General features: G+C 43.5%; 1 protein-coding gene across 1 annotated transcript in view; it reads right to left on the bottom strand.

The window, feature by feature from the left end:
- Positions 1-14,093, bottom strand: part of LOC114559337 (myosin-7B) — a 49,390-nt gene that overhangs the window by 2,355 nt on the left and 32,942 nt on the right. The window contains exons 32-44 of the mRNA XM_028583922.1: positions 12,712-12,908; positions 12,117-12,300; positions 11,593-11,758; positions 10,786-10,910; positions 10,224-10,339; positions 7,497-7,683; positions 6,442-6,651; positions 5,679-5,804; positions 4,918-5,008; positions 4,108-4,187; positions 3,826-3,930; positions 3,100-3,195; positions 1,162-1,305 (exon numbers count right to left, since the gene is read on the bottom strand). Coding sequence (XP_028439723.1) covers positions 1,162-1,305; positions 3,100-3,195; positions 3,826-3,930; positions 4,108-4,187; positions 4,918-5,008; positions 5,679-5,804; positions 6,442-6,651; positions 7,497-7,683; positions 10,224-10,339; positions 10,786-10,910; positions 11,593-11,758; positions 12,117-12,300; positions 12,712-12,908 — 1,827 coding nt within the window. The remainder of the gene's footprint in view (positions 1-1,161; positions 1,306-3,099; positions 3,196-3,825; positions 3,931-4,107; positions 4,188-4,917; positions 5,009-5,678; positions 5,805-6,441; positions 6,652-7,496; positions 7,684-10,223; positions 10,340-10,785; positions 10,911-11,592; positions 11,759-12,116; positions 12,301-12,711; positions 12,909-14,093) is intronic.

The raw sequence follows: 14,093 nt of genomic DNA, 5'->3' as shown, positions 1-14,093 counted from the left end.
TGTTTTCAGAAACATGTTTCAGTGAATTATTATAATATACAGTACAGGCCAAAAGTTTGGACACACTTTCTCATTTTTATTAATAAGGGAAATAATTCCACTAATGAACCCTGACAAAGCACACCTGTGAAGGTAAAACCATTTCAGGTGACTACCTCATGAAGCTCATTGAGAGAACACCAAGGGTTTGCAGAGTTATCAAAAAAAGCAAAGGGTGGCTACTTTGAAGAATCTAAAATATAAGACATGTTTTCAGTTATTTCACACTTTTTTGTTAAGTACATAATTCCATATGTGTTCATTCATAGTTTTGATGCCTTCAGTGAGAATCTACAATGTAAATAGTCATGAAAATAAAGAAACACATTGAATGAGAAGGTGTGTACAAACTTTTGGCCTGTACTGTATATGAGATTGGATTCTGAACGAGCCGCCATGACAGTCTGGCTTTGAATTTCTGGAGAAGCCAGACCCCACATGACGCGTTCGTCCAATCAGCTGCCGGTTTTCATTTTTGGGCATCAATACAGATTAGTGCCGCCTGCTGTTATGGAGACGTCTCGTCTCTTCGGTTAGAAGAGAGTTCTGAGGAACTTTTTGGACCAAAATGGGGGGAGGGGCGAGCTTGCTCTGTTTTGTTTTGAATTCAGTGGAACGTCAACAGAAGTGACCATGCAGGAACTCATAATGCACCTTTACCTGGAGAATCTGTTATCTGAACCCAGAAATATGTTATCTCAACCCAGCCCTATCTTTACTAGGGAAACTGTTGTACATTTTTACTCCCCAACTTGTACATTAACTTTATCTATATCTGTTCAATCAGTGGTACATTTTATTTCCAAATTGTATATATTTTAAATATTGCTCGTGTAGTATTCAATTATTATTTAATGTATATTGTTTCCTATTATTTAATGTATACTCTGTATATGTGCTGTGTGTCTGATATTTTTGCTGCTGAAACACCATTATTTCCCATTTTTTTGGGATCACTAAAAAAAATTTATCTATCTAGGTATCAGCCCAGTTATCACTGTTACACTTATAACATCATCAGAGTCTACATAGAGAAACGTGGTAAATCACCCCAAATTATTCACTTTTACTTTTCTGTCTGTCTGAATTCTGACACTCAAACTGAGCGTGCGTGTGCCTCACCAAGGCGACCTTGCTGATTTGTTCGCGGGTTCGGATCCGCAGCTTGTTGACGGTCGTCTCGGCGATGTCAGCTCTCTCCTCGGCGTCGTCCAGCTCGTGTTGCACTTTCCGGTAACGCACCGTGGTGCAGCCCACCTGCTCCTCCTGGTGGACACAGAGGAACAACAGCTGGGATTTATTGGGGGAGTTTTCTACTGCAACTCAACCGTCTTCCAGAGAACGGTTGGAATCCGTGTATCATTTCAGGGTTTCCCGCTGGTGACCCATCGAGCCCAGTGGTGTGGTCTATGTGATACGCAGGTATACACAGTATACCCAATACAATAAATGACACCACTGATCGAGCCTAAGCCACTGGGAATTATTTTCTTATGTATTTTTTAGGACTTTTTTTTAAACTACAGTTACAGCAGTTGGAAACTTATCATAGAATCATAGAAAATCATTTTTCCAAATTTCCAGTCAACTTTTAGCACTGACTTAAGCTGCCTACTGTTGGGAATTATGTCTAAAATGAGGCCCTAAAGCCTGTCAAATCTGACATATTGATTCCCGCGCCTTCTTACACCAGACTGAAGTTTGCCAGAACACAAGGATCAATCTGAGATGAATAGTTCAGTTAAGGAAAGTTTACTGAGTCCAGAATAAGAGTTATAACACAGCTGTGGGTTCACAAACAGAGACTTAGTTTCCCTAGCAACAGACATCAAGTCAGAGCTCGTCCACCAAGATCTCCTCCAAATTATGAGCCCTGATCTCTTCTCTCCCTCAAGCTTTTATCCTATCCTCACAGGGGGGTGTCTTCTTGTTTTTTAGAAAGAAATTGGTATCTTACACACACACACACACACACACGCCAAGGTCGGGGTCTCTGTGTGTTGCAACTTCTTCGTCCGTTCTCGCAACCTTCAAACAATGCACCTCAACGCCATAAAAGCCTATTTAGACTATTTTCATGACTTAAGCTTAACTTTCTGTGTATCAGAGGTCACCCGGAGTACTTTTAACCACTTCCTCAATGACTAACACAGCTCTTTTGCAACGAGCACTTACACAGTTTTTGTTACATTACACATGACTACGTTCCATTGATTTCCTACGGGGGCTACCCTGGCGCTATGCATCCGCTCGGATTTGCCGCTTTGCGCTGCGCTCAAAGTTAAAATTATTTCAACTTTGATCTAGTTGCTGCTGACCTTTCAAAAGCGCAACCAATGAGATAACAGCTGTCGTTACTTGGCATCCTTGCCTCCCTTGATGACTAGTACCTGCGCTACGCTTTGCTCTCTGCACACCGCTAGGAAGAGACTATAGCTTATCATGTGGAGGCTTTAATGTAGGGCATGATTCTGTTATCACAGAAAATATTGTGCTACATTAATGCTGCCATCAGTCTGTACCTGCTTCCCTTATCTGATCGCTCCTCGGCTGAACAAGTTGTTCCGTCCTTTTTTTATTAAGTTTCCTCTTAGTGAAATGTGCTAAGCTAACGTTACGTTTGCAGCATTTATTTACCAGGTCAAACATCCAAATGTCAGTTTGAGCTTAACTATCTGTCTGTCTTAAGCTAACACGCCAGACATAACGTTAGGTTAGTGTCTCTCCATTCTCTCTGCTGATTCCTCACATCTGTTTCCACTTTTGTTTTCATAAAAGCTCCGTTTTTTTTTATGGTCGGCAGCTTATAAAAACTTAAGTTCTGGGTTCTTTACATTGTTGGTAGTGAATATTGTCACACAGCAGCTTGTAGGCAGACAAGGAGGAAACGTTTTAATTTACAATTTAACAATTTAAGTCAACGGGGGGTGGAGAGATGTTTTCCCCTCCGGTGGGCATGGCTTTTAGAGTCTGTCTCTCTGGACTCGTACCTTAACTCTGACGTGTGCTTGTGACCTGTGTCATCTCACTTTTGATTCACTGGCCGTAACAAAGACTCACAGCGTTCTCGGCTTGTCTCTTGTAGCTCTTGACTTTGGTCTGAAGCTTGTCGATGAGTTCCTGCATCCTCAGCAGAGTCTTATTGTCCTCCTCCGCCTGCAGGAGCACAAAGACAAGCGATGAGAAACACACACAGACACCCCAGGACATCTGCACAGCATCTGGACAATGTATATGTCGAAAAAAATGGCATAAAGTCATAGTATAGTGTGTTCATTGCAAGTATTTCTGAGACAATTAAAGGTGCAGTAAGTAAGACTTATAAAACTACCTTTCTGTCATATCTGCTGAAACTGACCCTATGTTCCAGTAGAACTACATGAAGCAGGTCATTTAAAATAAATCCAGCTCCTCTGGCTCCACCTACAGCCTGGAGTGAGATTTACAAAAATCCACCGCTCCCTGTTCAGATGCACCAATCAGGGCCAGGGGGGGTGTGTAACTGTTCAGATGCACCAATCAGGGCCAGGGGGGGGTGTCTAACTGTTCAGATGCACCAATCAGGGCCAGGGGGAGTGTCTAACTGCGTGTCAATCAATGCTCATGCACACACATTCATTTTCCCTTGTGGGGGGAGGGGCTTATGGGACCGTTTTGGGCTTTAGCAGAAAGGGGGGAGGGACTGAGAAGTTGTTGATGTTTAAATTCTTTGGCTAAGTCCTGGATCTTCACCATCCTACCTACAGCACCTTTAACTGTACAGCATCACTTGGAATAGTTGTAGACCTGGTACGTCAGCTCTCTGACTCTCTTCTCGTAGCGACGGACTCCTTTCTGATACTCCTCGCTCTTCTTCTGCTCCATCATCATCTCCGTCTGCAGCTCCCTCACCTGCACACACAGCATCCGGCTCAGAGAAAACATCTCTTTAACCCAATCACAATCGTCTTGGCCGACAAAAACGCAGCAACGGTGTGACTCTACAACCAAAACGCTGCGATGCAAACAGAAATCTTTTCCACAAAACGTTAGTCGTTGTGACAATCTGGAGGATTTTCTTTCACTCACTCTTGTCTCCAGTTTAGAAAGCTGTTTCTTTCCTCCCTTCAGCGCCATCTGCTCCGTCTCGTCCAGTTTGACCTGCAGCTCTGAGAGAGACACACCGACACCGTTAAAGGTCCCATGATATGGTGCTCTTTGGATGCTTTTATATAGACCTTAGTGGCCCCCTAATACTGTATCTGATGTCTCTTTTATATAGACCTTAGTGATCCCCCAAAACTGTATCTGAAGTCTCTTTTATATAGACCTTAGTGGTCCCCTAATACTGTATCTGAAGTCTCTTTTATATAGGCCTTAGTGGTCCCCTAATACTGTATCTGAAGTCTCTTTTATATAGACCTTAGTGTTCCCCTAATACTGTATCTGAAGTCTCTTTTATATAGACCTTAGTGGTCCCCTAATACTGTATCTGAAGTCTCTTTTATATAGACCTTAGTGTTCCCCTAATACTGTATCTGAAGTCTCTTTTATATAGTCCTTAGTGGTCCCCTAATACTGTATCTGAAGTCTCTTTCCCGAAATTCGGCCTTGGTGCAGAATTACAGCCACTAGAGCCAGTCCCACAATGATCTTTATATTGCTGCTTAATAAAGCAGCAAGACAATGTCCGCAATTGTTCTCATTTTGCAGCTCTAGACTTTATGTAAGTTTTTAAGTAAGTATGTAAGGAGGGGAAAAAAGTATAAAGGAAGTACATAGGGAGGGAAGGAAAGAAAAGGAGGGAAGGACGGCAGGATAGAAGGAACCTAAATGTAGGAAGCGGTTCTGGATGCCCGGTCCTACTCCTCATCCCAGTGTGTTTGTGTTGTTTGGTACCTTTCACCGTGGACACCATGTTGTTCTTCATCCTCTCCATCACGTTGCTGCTGTCCTGCTCTTTCTTCAGCTCCTCGGCCATCAGAGCCGCCTGCTCAAAACACACGCATGCACACGATTTAGAGTTTCCCGCCAGAAGTACAACTCAACAGCTTTCAGACAACAGGGAGGACAGATGAGAAGGAGAAGGGAGGAGGTTAATAATAATTAAACATGTTGGAAAAAGAGATGTTGAAGAAAGTGTCAAAAACGTCGGATAGAGCAAGAAAAAAAGTCTGCAAAAGCAAGTAAAATATTGAAATAAAGCATAGAAAGAAAGGTTGAAGAAAGCGTCAAAAATGTCAGAAAATTTAAAAAATTTAAAAACAATTGACAAACATTTTAAAAGTGTAAGGAAAAGAAAAGCATTGGAAGAAAACGTTGGAAAAAGCATCAAAATTGTCAATAAAAGAGACAAAAACTTTGGAAAAAAACGATAAAAAAGGTTAAAGAAAGGGTCAAAAGAATTGAAAAAACACCGAAAAAATTAAGAAAAAAAATTTAAAACAATGTCGATAAGAATGTAGAGAAAAGTTAGATTAACAGTAGGCTTCCACACAGCCCTGATAGGACGAGAGGAGAGCGGATTGCCGAGGCAAGCAAAACAAAGTTGACAAAAGTTTAACTTTATTCAAATGAGGACCACTCGAGAACCAATCAGGGCTTGGGTAAGAGGTCAGAGGTCAGGGGTCAAGGGTCAGGGGTCAGGGGTCAGGACTGACATCAGTGATGGCCTTCTTGGCTTTCTCCTCGGCGCTGCGACTCTCCAGCAAGGCGTCGTCCATCTCTCCGGTCAGCTGACACACGTCAGCCTCCAGCTTCTTCTTCTGGGCCATCAGACCTGCGTTCTGAAACAGGAAACAGGAAACAGGAAACAGGCAGTAAGTAATCTGTCTGTCAAGAGCTGCAAAGATTCATCGGTTAATCACTGACTATTTTGACAATCGATTAATCAGTTTGAGTCATTTATTATGATAAAACAGGTAAACTGCCAGCGTGTTAAATGTGAATATTGTTCTAGTTTCTTCTCTCCTCTGGGACAGAACCAGACATGTGATGACGTCATCTGGGACTTTTTGGGGAACACTGATCCACATTTAACCAACTACTCATCCATTCATCCAGAACATCATCCATTCATTAATCCACGGTGAAAAGAAATGGTAGCTGCAGCCCTGTGTCAATCAATTAATCAATCGTGGTGCATTTGTCGTTCAACAGCAGTTTACTAGTGAAATAAGTTATTGTTATAGTTATAGATTATTATCAAATCATTTAATTTTGACCATATGGCCTTAACAATAAACAAGCCCTTCTTTAATGTCCCCGATTGTTGTTTAGTACCCTTCTTTTCTTTTCTTTTTTTACTGTGTGTATCAGTGTACCTGTGTGTATTAGTGTGTGTGTGTGCCTGTGTGTATTAGTGTCTATTTACTGTGTACTAGTGTGTGTGTGTGTATTTAGTGTGTATTAGTGTGTGTGTACCTGAGTAGTGAGCAGGTTAACTCTCTCGGTGACTTCCACCAGTTCGTGTTCGGCCATCTTGCGTCCTCTGTCGGTTTGTTCCAGGACGGCTCGCAGCTCCTCCTCCTCGGCCGCCATCAGCGAGCAGCGGCGCTCCAACAGGACCGCCTGTTCTCTCAGCTGATTGGTCAGCTGGACTTTATCCTCCAGGTCCACCTGCTGCTCTTTAACCTGTGAGACAGAACACAGGGCACAGCCAGCTGCGTTTAACCATGCTGACACCAGCAGTGGAAGAAGTATTCACATCCTTTTCTTCAGTAAAAGTACTAATACTGTAAATATACTCTGTTACAGTTAAAGTCCTGCAGTGAAAATGTTACTTCAGTAAAAGTATGTAAATGTTATCAGGAAAATGTAGTTAAAGTATTAAAACCTTGTAGAAAGTGTAAAGGTAGGTGTCTGATAGGAGTACATCTGTCTGTAGGTGTCTGATAGGAGTACCTATAGGTGTCTGATAGGAGTACTTCTGTCTGTAGGTGTCTGATAGGAGTACCTACAGGTGTCTGATAGGAGTACTTCTGTCTGTAGGTGTCTGATAGGAGTACCTATAGGTGTCTGATAGGAGTACTTCTGTCTGTAGGTGTCTGATAGGAGTACCTGTAGGTGTCTGATAGGAGTACTTCTGTCTGTAGGTGTCTGATAGGAGTACCTGTAGGCGTCTGATAGGAGTACTTCTGTCTGTAGGTGTCTGATAGGAGTACCTGTAGGTGTCTGATAGGAATACATATAGGTTTCTGATATGAGTACCTGTGTCTGTATGTATCGGATAGGAGTACCTATAGGTGTCTGATAGGTAGGTGTCTGATAGAAGTACCTGTAGGTGTCTGATAGGAGTACCTATAGGTGTCTGATAGGAGTACCTGTAGGTGTCTGATAGGAGTGTCTGTAGGTGTCTGATAGGAGTACCTGTGTCTGTAGGTGTCTGATAGAAGTACCTATTTCTGTAGGTGTCTGATAAAAGTATCTATAGGTGTCTGATAGGAGTACCTGTGTATGTAGGTGTCTGATAGGAGTACCTGTGTCTGTAGGTGTCTGATGGCGCGCTGGCTCTCGGCTGCCTGTCTGTTGGCGTGTCCCAGCTGAACCTCCATCTCGTTCAGGTCAGACTCCATCTTCTTCTTCAGGCGAACGGCCTCGCTGCGACTGCGGACCTCAGCCTCCAGGCTGGTCTGCATGGCCTCCAGGGAGCGCTGGTGGCTCCGCCTGGTGGACAGAACTAGTATTAATACTCCAATGCATGCATCCAGGGCCGGCCAGGGGCATAGGTAGTATAGGCAAATGCTAGGGGCGCTGGCAGTCCAAATAAGTAAAGAAAAGTTTAAGTTTTAAGAAGAAAATGACAAGAATTTCGTGGAAAAAGCAACAAATAAGTGAAAAAACGGCAATTACATTTTTTTAAACTTTGAGAAGAGCAAAAAATGCATCAAATCCAGGATTCAGATTGAGCTGAATATTGGGCTTTTTGACGGGGTTCTGGTTTCTGCTGAACCTTAGAATTTGATCCCAGGGAACCGAACCCTACGCTTGCACTCGGCGTGCTCCGCTGGTCACCGTAGTGACGGCGCCGTTGATTACGGGAATGTGTTTATGTAGGTGGAGCGTTCAATGCAGTAGGCTGTGAGAAAGTGGACATGGATCTGGTGAGCAGTAGGCTGTGAGGAAGTGGACATGGATCTGGTGAGCAGTAGGCTGTGAGGAAGTGGACATAGATCTGGTGAGCAGAAAAAGTTGTTGTTTGGCAGTACTTTCAGTCAAAAGAAGGTCATTCAAGTCCAGCTACATGTTCAATCTGTTCAATGCTGATTGGTCTGGTGGTGGCGAGGACCCTAAACTATACACAACATGGCCGCTGTTACAACATCTGGTCTGAAACATCTGGAAGAATATGAGTTGTGCACGAAGGAATCTCCAGACAGCAGCCAGAATGCAGCAACTTCAGGTACGGCAAAGGAAGGACAGTCACAGTTTAGTTCATTCATGTGTTTACTGGATTCATGGACTGAGGATGGGAGGAGGAGTCAGCACAATCTCTTTCAATTTCAGTTCTTTTATTTAATTTTAACTTTGACTTTTCAATTTATTTTAGTTTAGTTTCAGTTAATTTTCAGAAAAGGTTTAGTTTTAAGTTTTAAAGTAGTTTTTCTTAACATGTAAATTGTATAATTATGTTTCAGAAGTATGTAGCTACATAAATATACAGAATACATGGTTGAGAAAAGCCATGATGTAAAACGTTTAATCTTCTCTCTACTTTAGTGTCCGATGTGAAGCCATTTCAGCGCGACGTCATCTCATGTCAGGTCCGTTCAGGTCCTGTAAAAAACTGAAACTGAAATGATTTGCGTTGATTTTTATTTTGTTTTCTTAACCTGGCAATACAGTTTCCATTCAAATTTAGTTTTTCTTGAAGGATTTAGTTTTTGTTAAAGGACAAATCCGGTGCAAAATGACCCTAGGGGTTAATAACACATGTTTACCGAGTCGACCGTTCTCTGGGACATGTTTTCATGCTAATTGAATGTGACCAGTTTTAGCACAAACTGCTAAATAGCTTATAACGCTAGTCGCCGGGGCAGAGGGTAAAGTAAAAATAAACCTCTATTTCTACACCACTAACAAGGCTCAAAATATCACCACACTTCCACGGTAATATAATGAGGGTCCCTACATGTAAACCCAAGCATTGAGAACTCTGTAAGTGTACAGACAGTTTATTAAAAAGATAGATTATAAAGACAGTACTGTTCACGTATACAGGTGGATGCCATCTTGGGAAAACAGCCAGGACCAGGCGAACCACGAATGCCGTGCTTGAACTATGTTACTGGTTACTTGTTGCACGGCGATCGTGGTTCGACTGATGTGTTACTAACCCCTAGGTTAATTTTGCGCCAGATTTGTCCCTTAAGTTTTAAATTAAGTAATATTTTTTGTCACTGCTTATTTTAGTTATAGTTTCCTTTAATAACTCTGCGTTAGAGACACCCGAGGCCAAGTCAAAACAACAGTTATTGTCAATTTCACATGAGGCCAAATGTGGCTTTGTATTTAGTTTGCTGGAACGTTTTTTTATTTATTTTTTTCACTGAATATTTTAGGGGTTTGTGCCCAATTCGCGACCTGTGGCTGTCTGGTCTTCCACTGGTAAACTTGAAGCTTTAAAGTTTAGTTTTCTGGTGTTAAGCCCCTTACACACCAACCCGACGGCCAACCGAGAGAAAAGCCAGTCGGACTGATCAGTCGGCTCCCCAAGATCCAAAAAGTTCCTCAGAACACACCGAAGAGACGCCGACTTGGGTGTATGTTCGCGTCACGTGGGTCTGGCTGCTTCCGAATTTTAAAGCCGGAATCCAATCTCATATTGTACTAAAATACTTCACCAAAACGTTTTCCTAAAAACATTTGAAGAGAGAAACAGGCGGTGTAGTTACTGAATCTGTCTTCATCTCAGATCAACAAAGGTCAGTTTAAAAGATTTTGAGAGACTCTAGTCACGCTAAACCATCCCGTCATAAGTGCACTGATTCACTAGTCAAGGGCTAGCACTCCACCAATCAGATTTGTCATTGAGTCCAACTGCCCACTGGCCGATTCAACAAGTAAAATCGGCCCAAATTAAAGCCGACGGCTTCTCTCGACTGACGATGGCCCGGGACACACCGAACAGACTAGAGTCACCGACCTCACCAGGCTGTCCAGTGGTGTGTCCGGGCCTTTACACTGTTTTTTTCAATGTGTGGTACCTGAGGTTGTCAATCTCTTCGTCTTTCTCTGCAATCTTGCGTTCGATGTCAGACCTTATCTGCTGCAGCTCCATCTGAAATCTCATCGTCTTACTCTCCTCGTGCTCCAGAGTTCCCTAAAGGGCAGAGAGTAGGTCGTTACAGCAGTTTAGGAAATAGTTTAGTTTGTAGAGAGTTAGTCTTTATCCACTACGTTCCACTTCCGGGATAGCTCCGGTACCGCCAGATGTGCGTCCCCTTCCTCTGTCTCTGTGTTGGCGTTCTAACCTCCGGCTGATTTGTGAGGACTATGGTTAACTGCTCCTCAGATCTCTGCAGGGTAAATCCAGACAGCTAGCTAGACTACCTGTCCAATCGGAGTTTTCTGTTGCACGACTAAAACTACTTTTGAACGTACACATGTTCCACCAAAACAAGTTCCTTCCTGAGACTATTTAGCAGAGGCACCGTGGCTCCGTCTGGAGCTTAGCACCGCACACGATGATCCTTCCTCTGCAGCACTGTGGAGGAAGGTCTGGCAAAGCGAGACTAGTAGAGAGTTGACCGGAATGTTTTCTATTACCTCTGCTTCCTCCAGAGCGGCTCTGATATCACTCTTCTCCACATCCAGGATCTTCTTGGTTCTCTCCAGCTCGTAGATGGTCTTCCCTCCCAGGCTGATCTGATCCGTCAGGTCCAGGATCTCATCTGGAATCAAGCACAGTCCACATGTACACGTGTATCAAGTCCATACACAGTATCACAGAGGTATACTTTTGGTCGCAAACTTAGTTCCTAATGTATAACAGGCTCAGTCTTAACTGTTTCCAATGTTTCTGTTTCCAGACTGAAGTGATGAAGTGGCGTACGTATGTCATGCCAATTCTTATGCCATTATTGGCGTGTTATCAGGACGCATACTCACTTTATAGCGTGTTTATCAACGCCGTTTGGCCTCCATTGACTTACATTACCTTGCCATTGTGTGTGAATTGACGCCGTAGCGAGTTGTATGAAAGGGCGAAAATCTGCGTAGGTAGGTTGGTCGGGGGGGATGGGTCAGACACAGGACTTAGAGACGTAGTCTCGCGATAACACACCACGTAGCTTTAGAAAGTGGCGTGTATGTTAACGCTGTGCCGTTGCAGACTGCTGTCTGCTGTATACAGCGTAGACATACACGTAGAAAGCTCAAAATGCGTACAGGTAACACGCCACTTGGCTTTAGAAATTTGCCGTGCATGTTTACGTGAAGTCATGATGCCACGTTGCTGTTTCAAACAAAGAGATTCAAGACCTTCCCTTGTAATGACCAAGACAACAAAGAACTAAAGTTATCTGTGCAGCTACTCCGCACGAAGAGGACAGACCCAGGGAGGGGGGAGCGTACCTTGCAGGTTTTTGTTTTCTCGTTTCACCGTCTCCAGATGATCGAGAGCTTCTTCGTAGCAGTTCTTGAGTTTGAAGAGCTCGGTGCTCAGACTGCGGGACTCTTTCTGGGACGCTTCCAGGTCCGTCTGACTCTCCTCGAACTTCAGCTTCCAGTCACTCAACACCTGCATCACACAAAAGCTCGTCTTATGTCTACATGTGGTGAGTAGCGTACTTGTAGTGCATTTCCTACTTTGTCTAAAATCATGTGAACAGGGTTCTCGTGAGGCCTTAAAAGTATTAAAAAACGTCTTGGATTTAATATTCTAAAAATAAGGCCTAAAAGGGTTGAATTTTATTTTATTTATATTTTTCATATCAGAAATATGGGTTTCTTTTAACCAAATTGCCCAAAATAAGTGTTTAAATAAAGACATAGAAAACGCCACGCAACAGAAACGCCACGCTCATGCCATTAAAAACGTCTTAAAAAGTCCGAAATGTAGCATGCAGAACCCCGGGGTTACACTCGGTGTTGCTGACCTTGTCGAAGTTGCGCTGCCTCTTGTCCAGAGCCAGAGCAGCAGCGTTGGATCGCTCCAGTTCCACCACCATGTCTTCGATCTCCGTCTGCAGACTCTGCTTGCTTTTCTCCAGCGAGGAACATCTGGCGTGAGACGTCTCCACGGCTTCCTCAACAGTCTGCAGTTTGACCACCAACTTCTTCCTGCAAACAACACAACCAAGCAGCCAGGTGTTTTGGGGTGGCTGTGGCTCAGTGGTAGAGCGGTTGCTTGTAAATAGGAAGGGTGGTGGTTTGATCCCTGCCCCTGCAGTCCCATGTCAAAGTGTCCTTGGACAAGACACTGAACCCTGAGTTGCCCCTGATGCTGCGCCATCGAAGTGGAAATGTGTGTGAATGTTTATCTGATGAGCAGGTGGCACCTTGTATGGCAGCATCGGCCATAGTGTCTGAATGTGTGTGAATGGTTCCTGTTCTATGTTAAAGAACTTTGAGTAGTCGTTAAAACTAGAAAAGTGCTATATAAAAACAGTCCATTTACATTCTTGGACTCGTGTCCAAACATGATATTATTATTCTTATTATTGGGTGAAATGTCAACGCCCTACTACGTACTTTGCATCCTCCAGCTCCTCTATCCGCAGCACGGCATCCGTCTCGTACTTGGTTCTCCACTGGACCACCTGACCGTTGGCTTTAGAGAGTTCTCTCTGCAGCTCGGCCCGGGCCTCCGTCTCCTCCTCCAGCTGCTCTCTCAGCAGACTGCTGTCGTGACGTGACGCCTGCACCGCGTGGGCCAGCGCCACGCGAGCCTGAAACACACAAACACACACACAGAGACACATACACAGACACACACACACACACACACACACACAGTACCGTAGTGTTAGTGCTGTCCGTATTATCTTGCAGTAATCAAGCCGCGTAACATTAAGCACTTAGTTTATTTAGTTAAAGTATTTTCTGTGTCGCCTTACTAATGCTAATGCCTTTATATATTCTATTGCCAATAGTGTCATTGGCCCTCTTTTATCAAAAGTGCGTACACCAAATTTCCAGCGTACACCCAAAACCACGGTGACTTTGAGATTTATCAATATGGACGTTGGCGTACGGCACGCTCAAATCCTACGCCAGCTCAGGAGGTGGTATTCATTTACGCACGTTTTGAGTTAGTGTGGAAATGCGCAGAAAAACAATTCCTAACACCACAAAACGCACTGACAAACTAAAAGAAGACCTCTATGCGCCGGTATGCAACATTGTTTTAGCCTGGGGGGGTTCTGTACAACATCTCGCAGGAAAACACGGTGCCATAAATGTAGTGATGGAGCCAGATGACCCCATGCCCGGAGAGCAGTGTCCAGCACAGCCCCAACTGGGGGCTATACCACGGAGACAGGATATTATTCCTCACTTTTAAAAGGTAGCCTATAGTGTTATGTTTGGCAATGATATTCAATACAGGAAACATGACGATGCACAACATTTTGATTTATTCTTCAGGTTTTTGTTTCTCTTTCAAGTAAATGATTTATTTCTGCCATTGACCGAGTTATTTTGGCTTGTATTTCCAGCCCCTCTGCTGTCAGGAGACAGGGTCCAGCATGGGGGAGGGGGCGGAGGACAAGCACTCCCCCTCAGCTGTTGCCTCGTTCCGACTCATGAAAAAAAACAAGAGTAAAATAAAAGACACTGCATAAACTCCGCTACCGTGTGTTTATTTAAATATAAGTACACCTACATATGTAGGCCTAAGAGATTGCAATAGAAGCCTGTATATTACTATTAGGATTATAGAAAAATTTATCGATGTATAAATTAAATAGGCTAAACTTCAGCTGGAGTCCGATTTACTACGGCAACACTGTTGACCACATCAGTGATCTCCTTCCATTCTGCATTCTTTCTACAACCTTTAATACCAGTTTTCAGGCTGACAAATAGTACACACTTTAATGCAAATGAACCGGAGATATCAGGGATTCAATCTC

This window comes from Perca flavescens, chromosome 7 (genome assembly GCF_004354835.1).
Source record: "Perca flavescens isolate YP-PL-M2 chromosome 7, PFLA_1.0, whole genome shotgun sequence".
NCBI lineage: Eukaryota > Metazoa > Chordata > Actinopteri > Perciformes > Percidae > Perca > Perca flavescens.
This window is presented reverse-complemented; position numbering and strand designations above follow the sequence as displayed.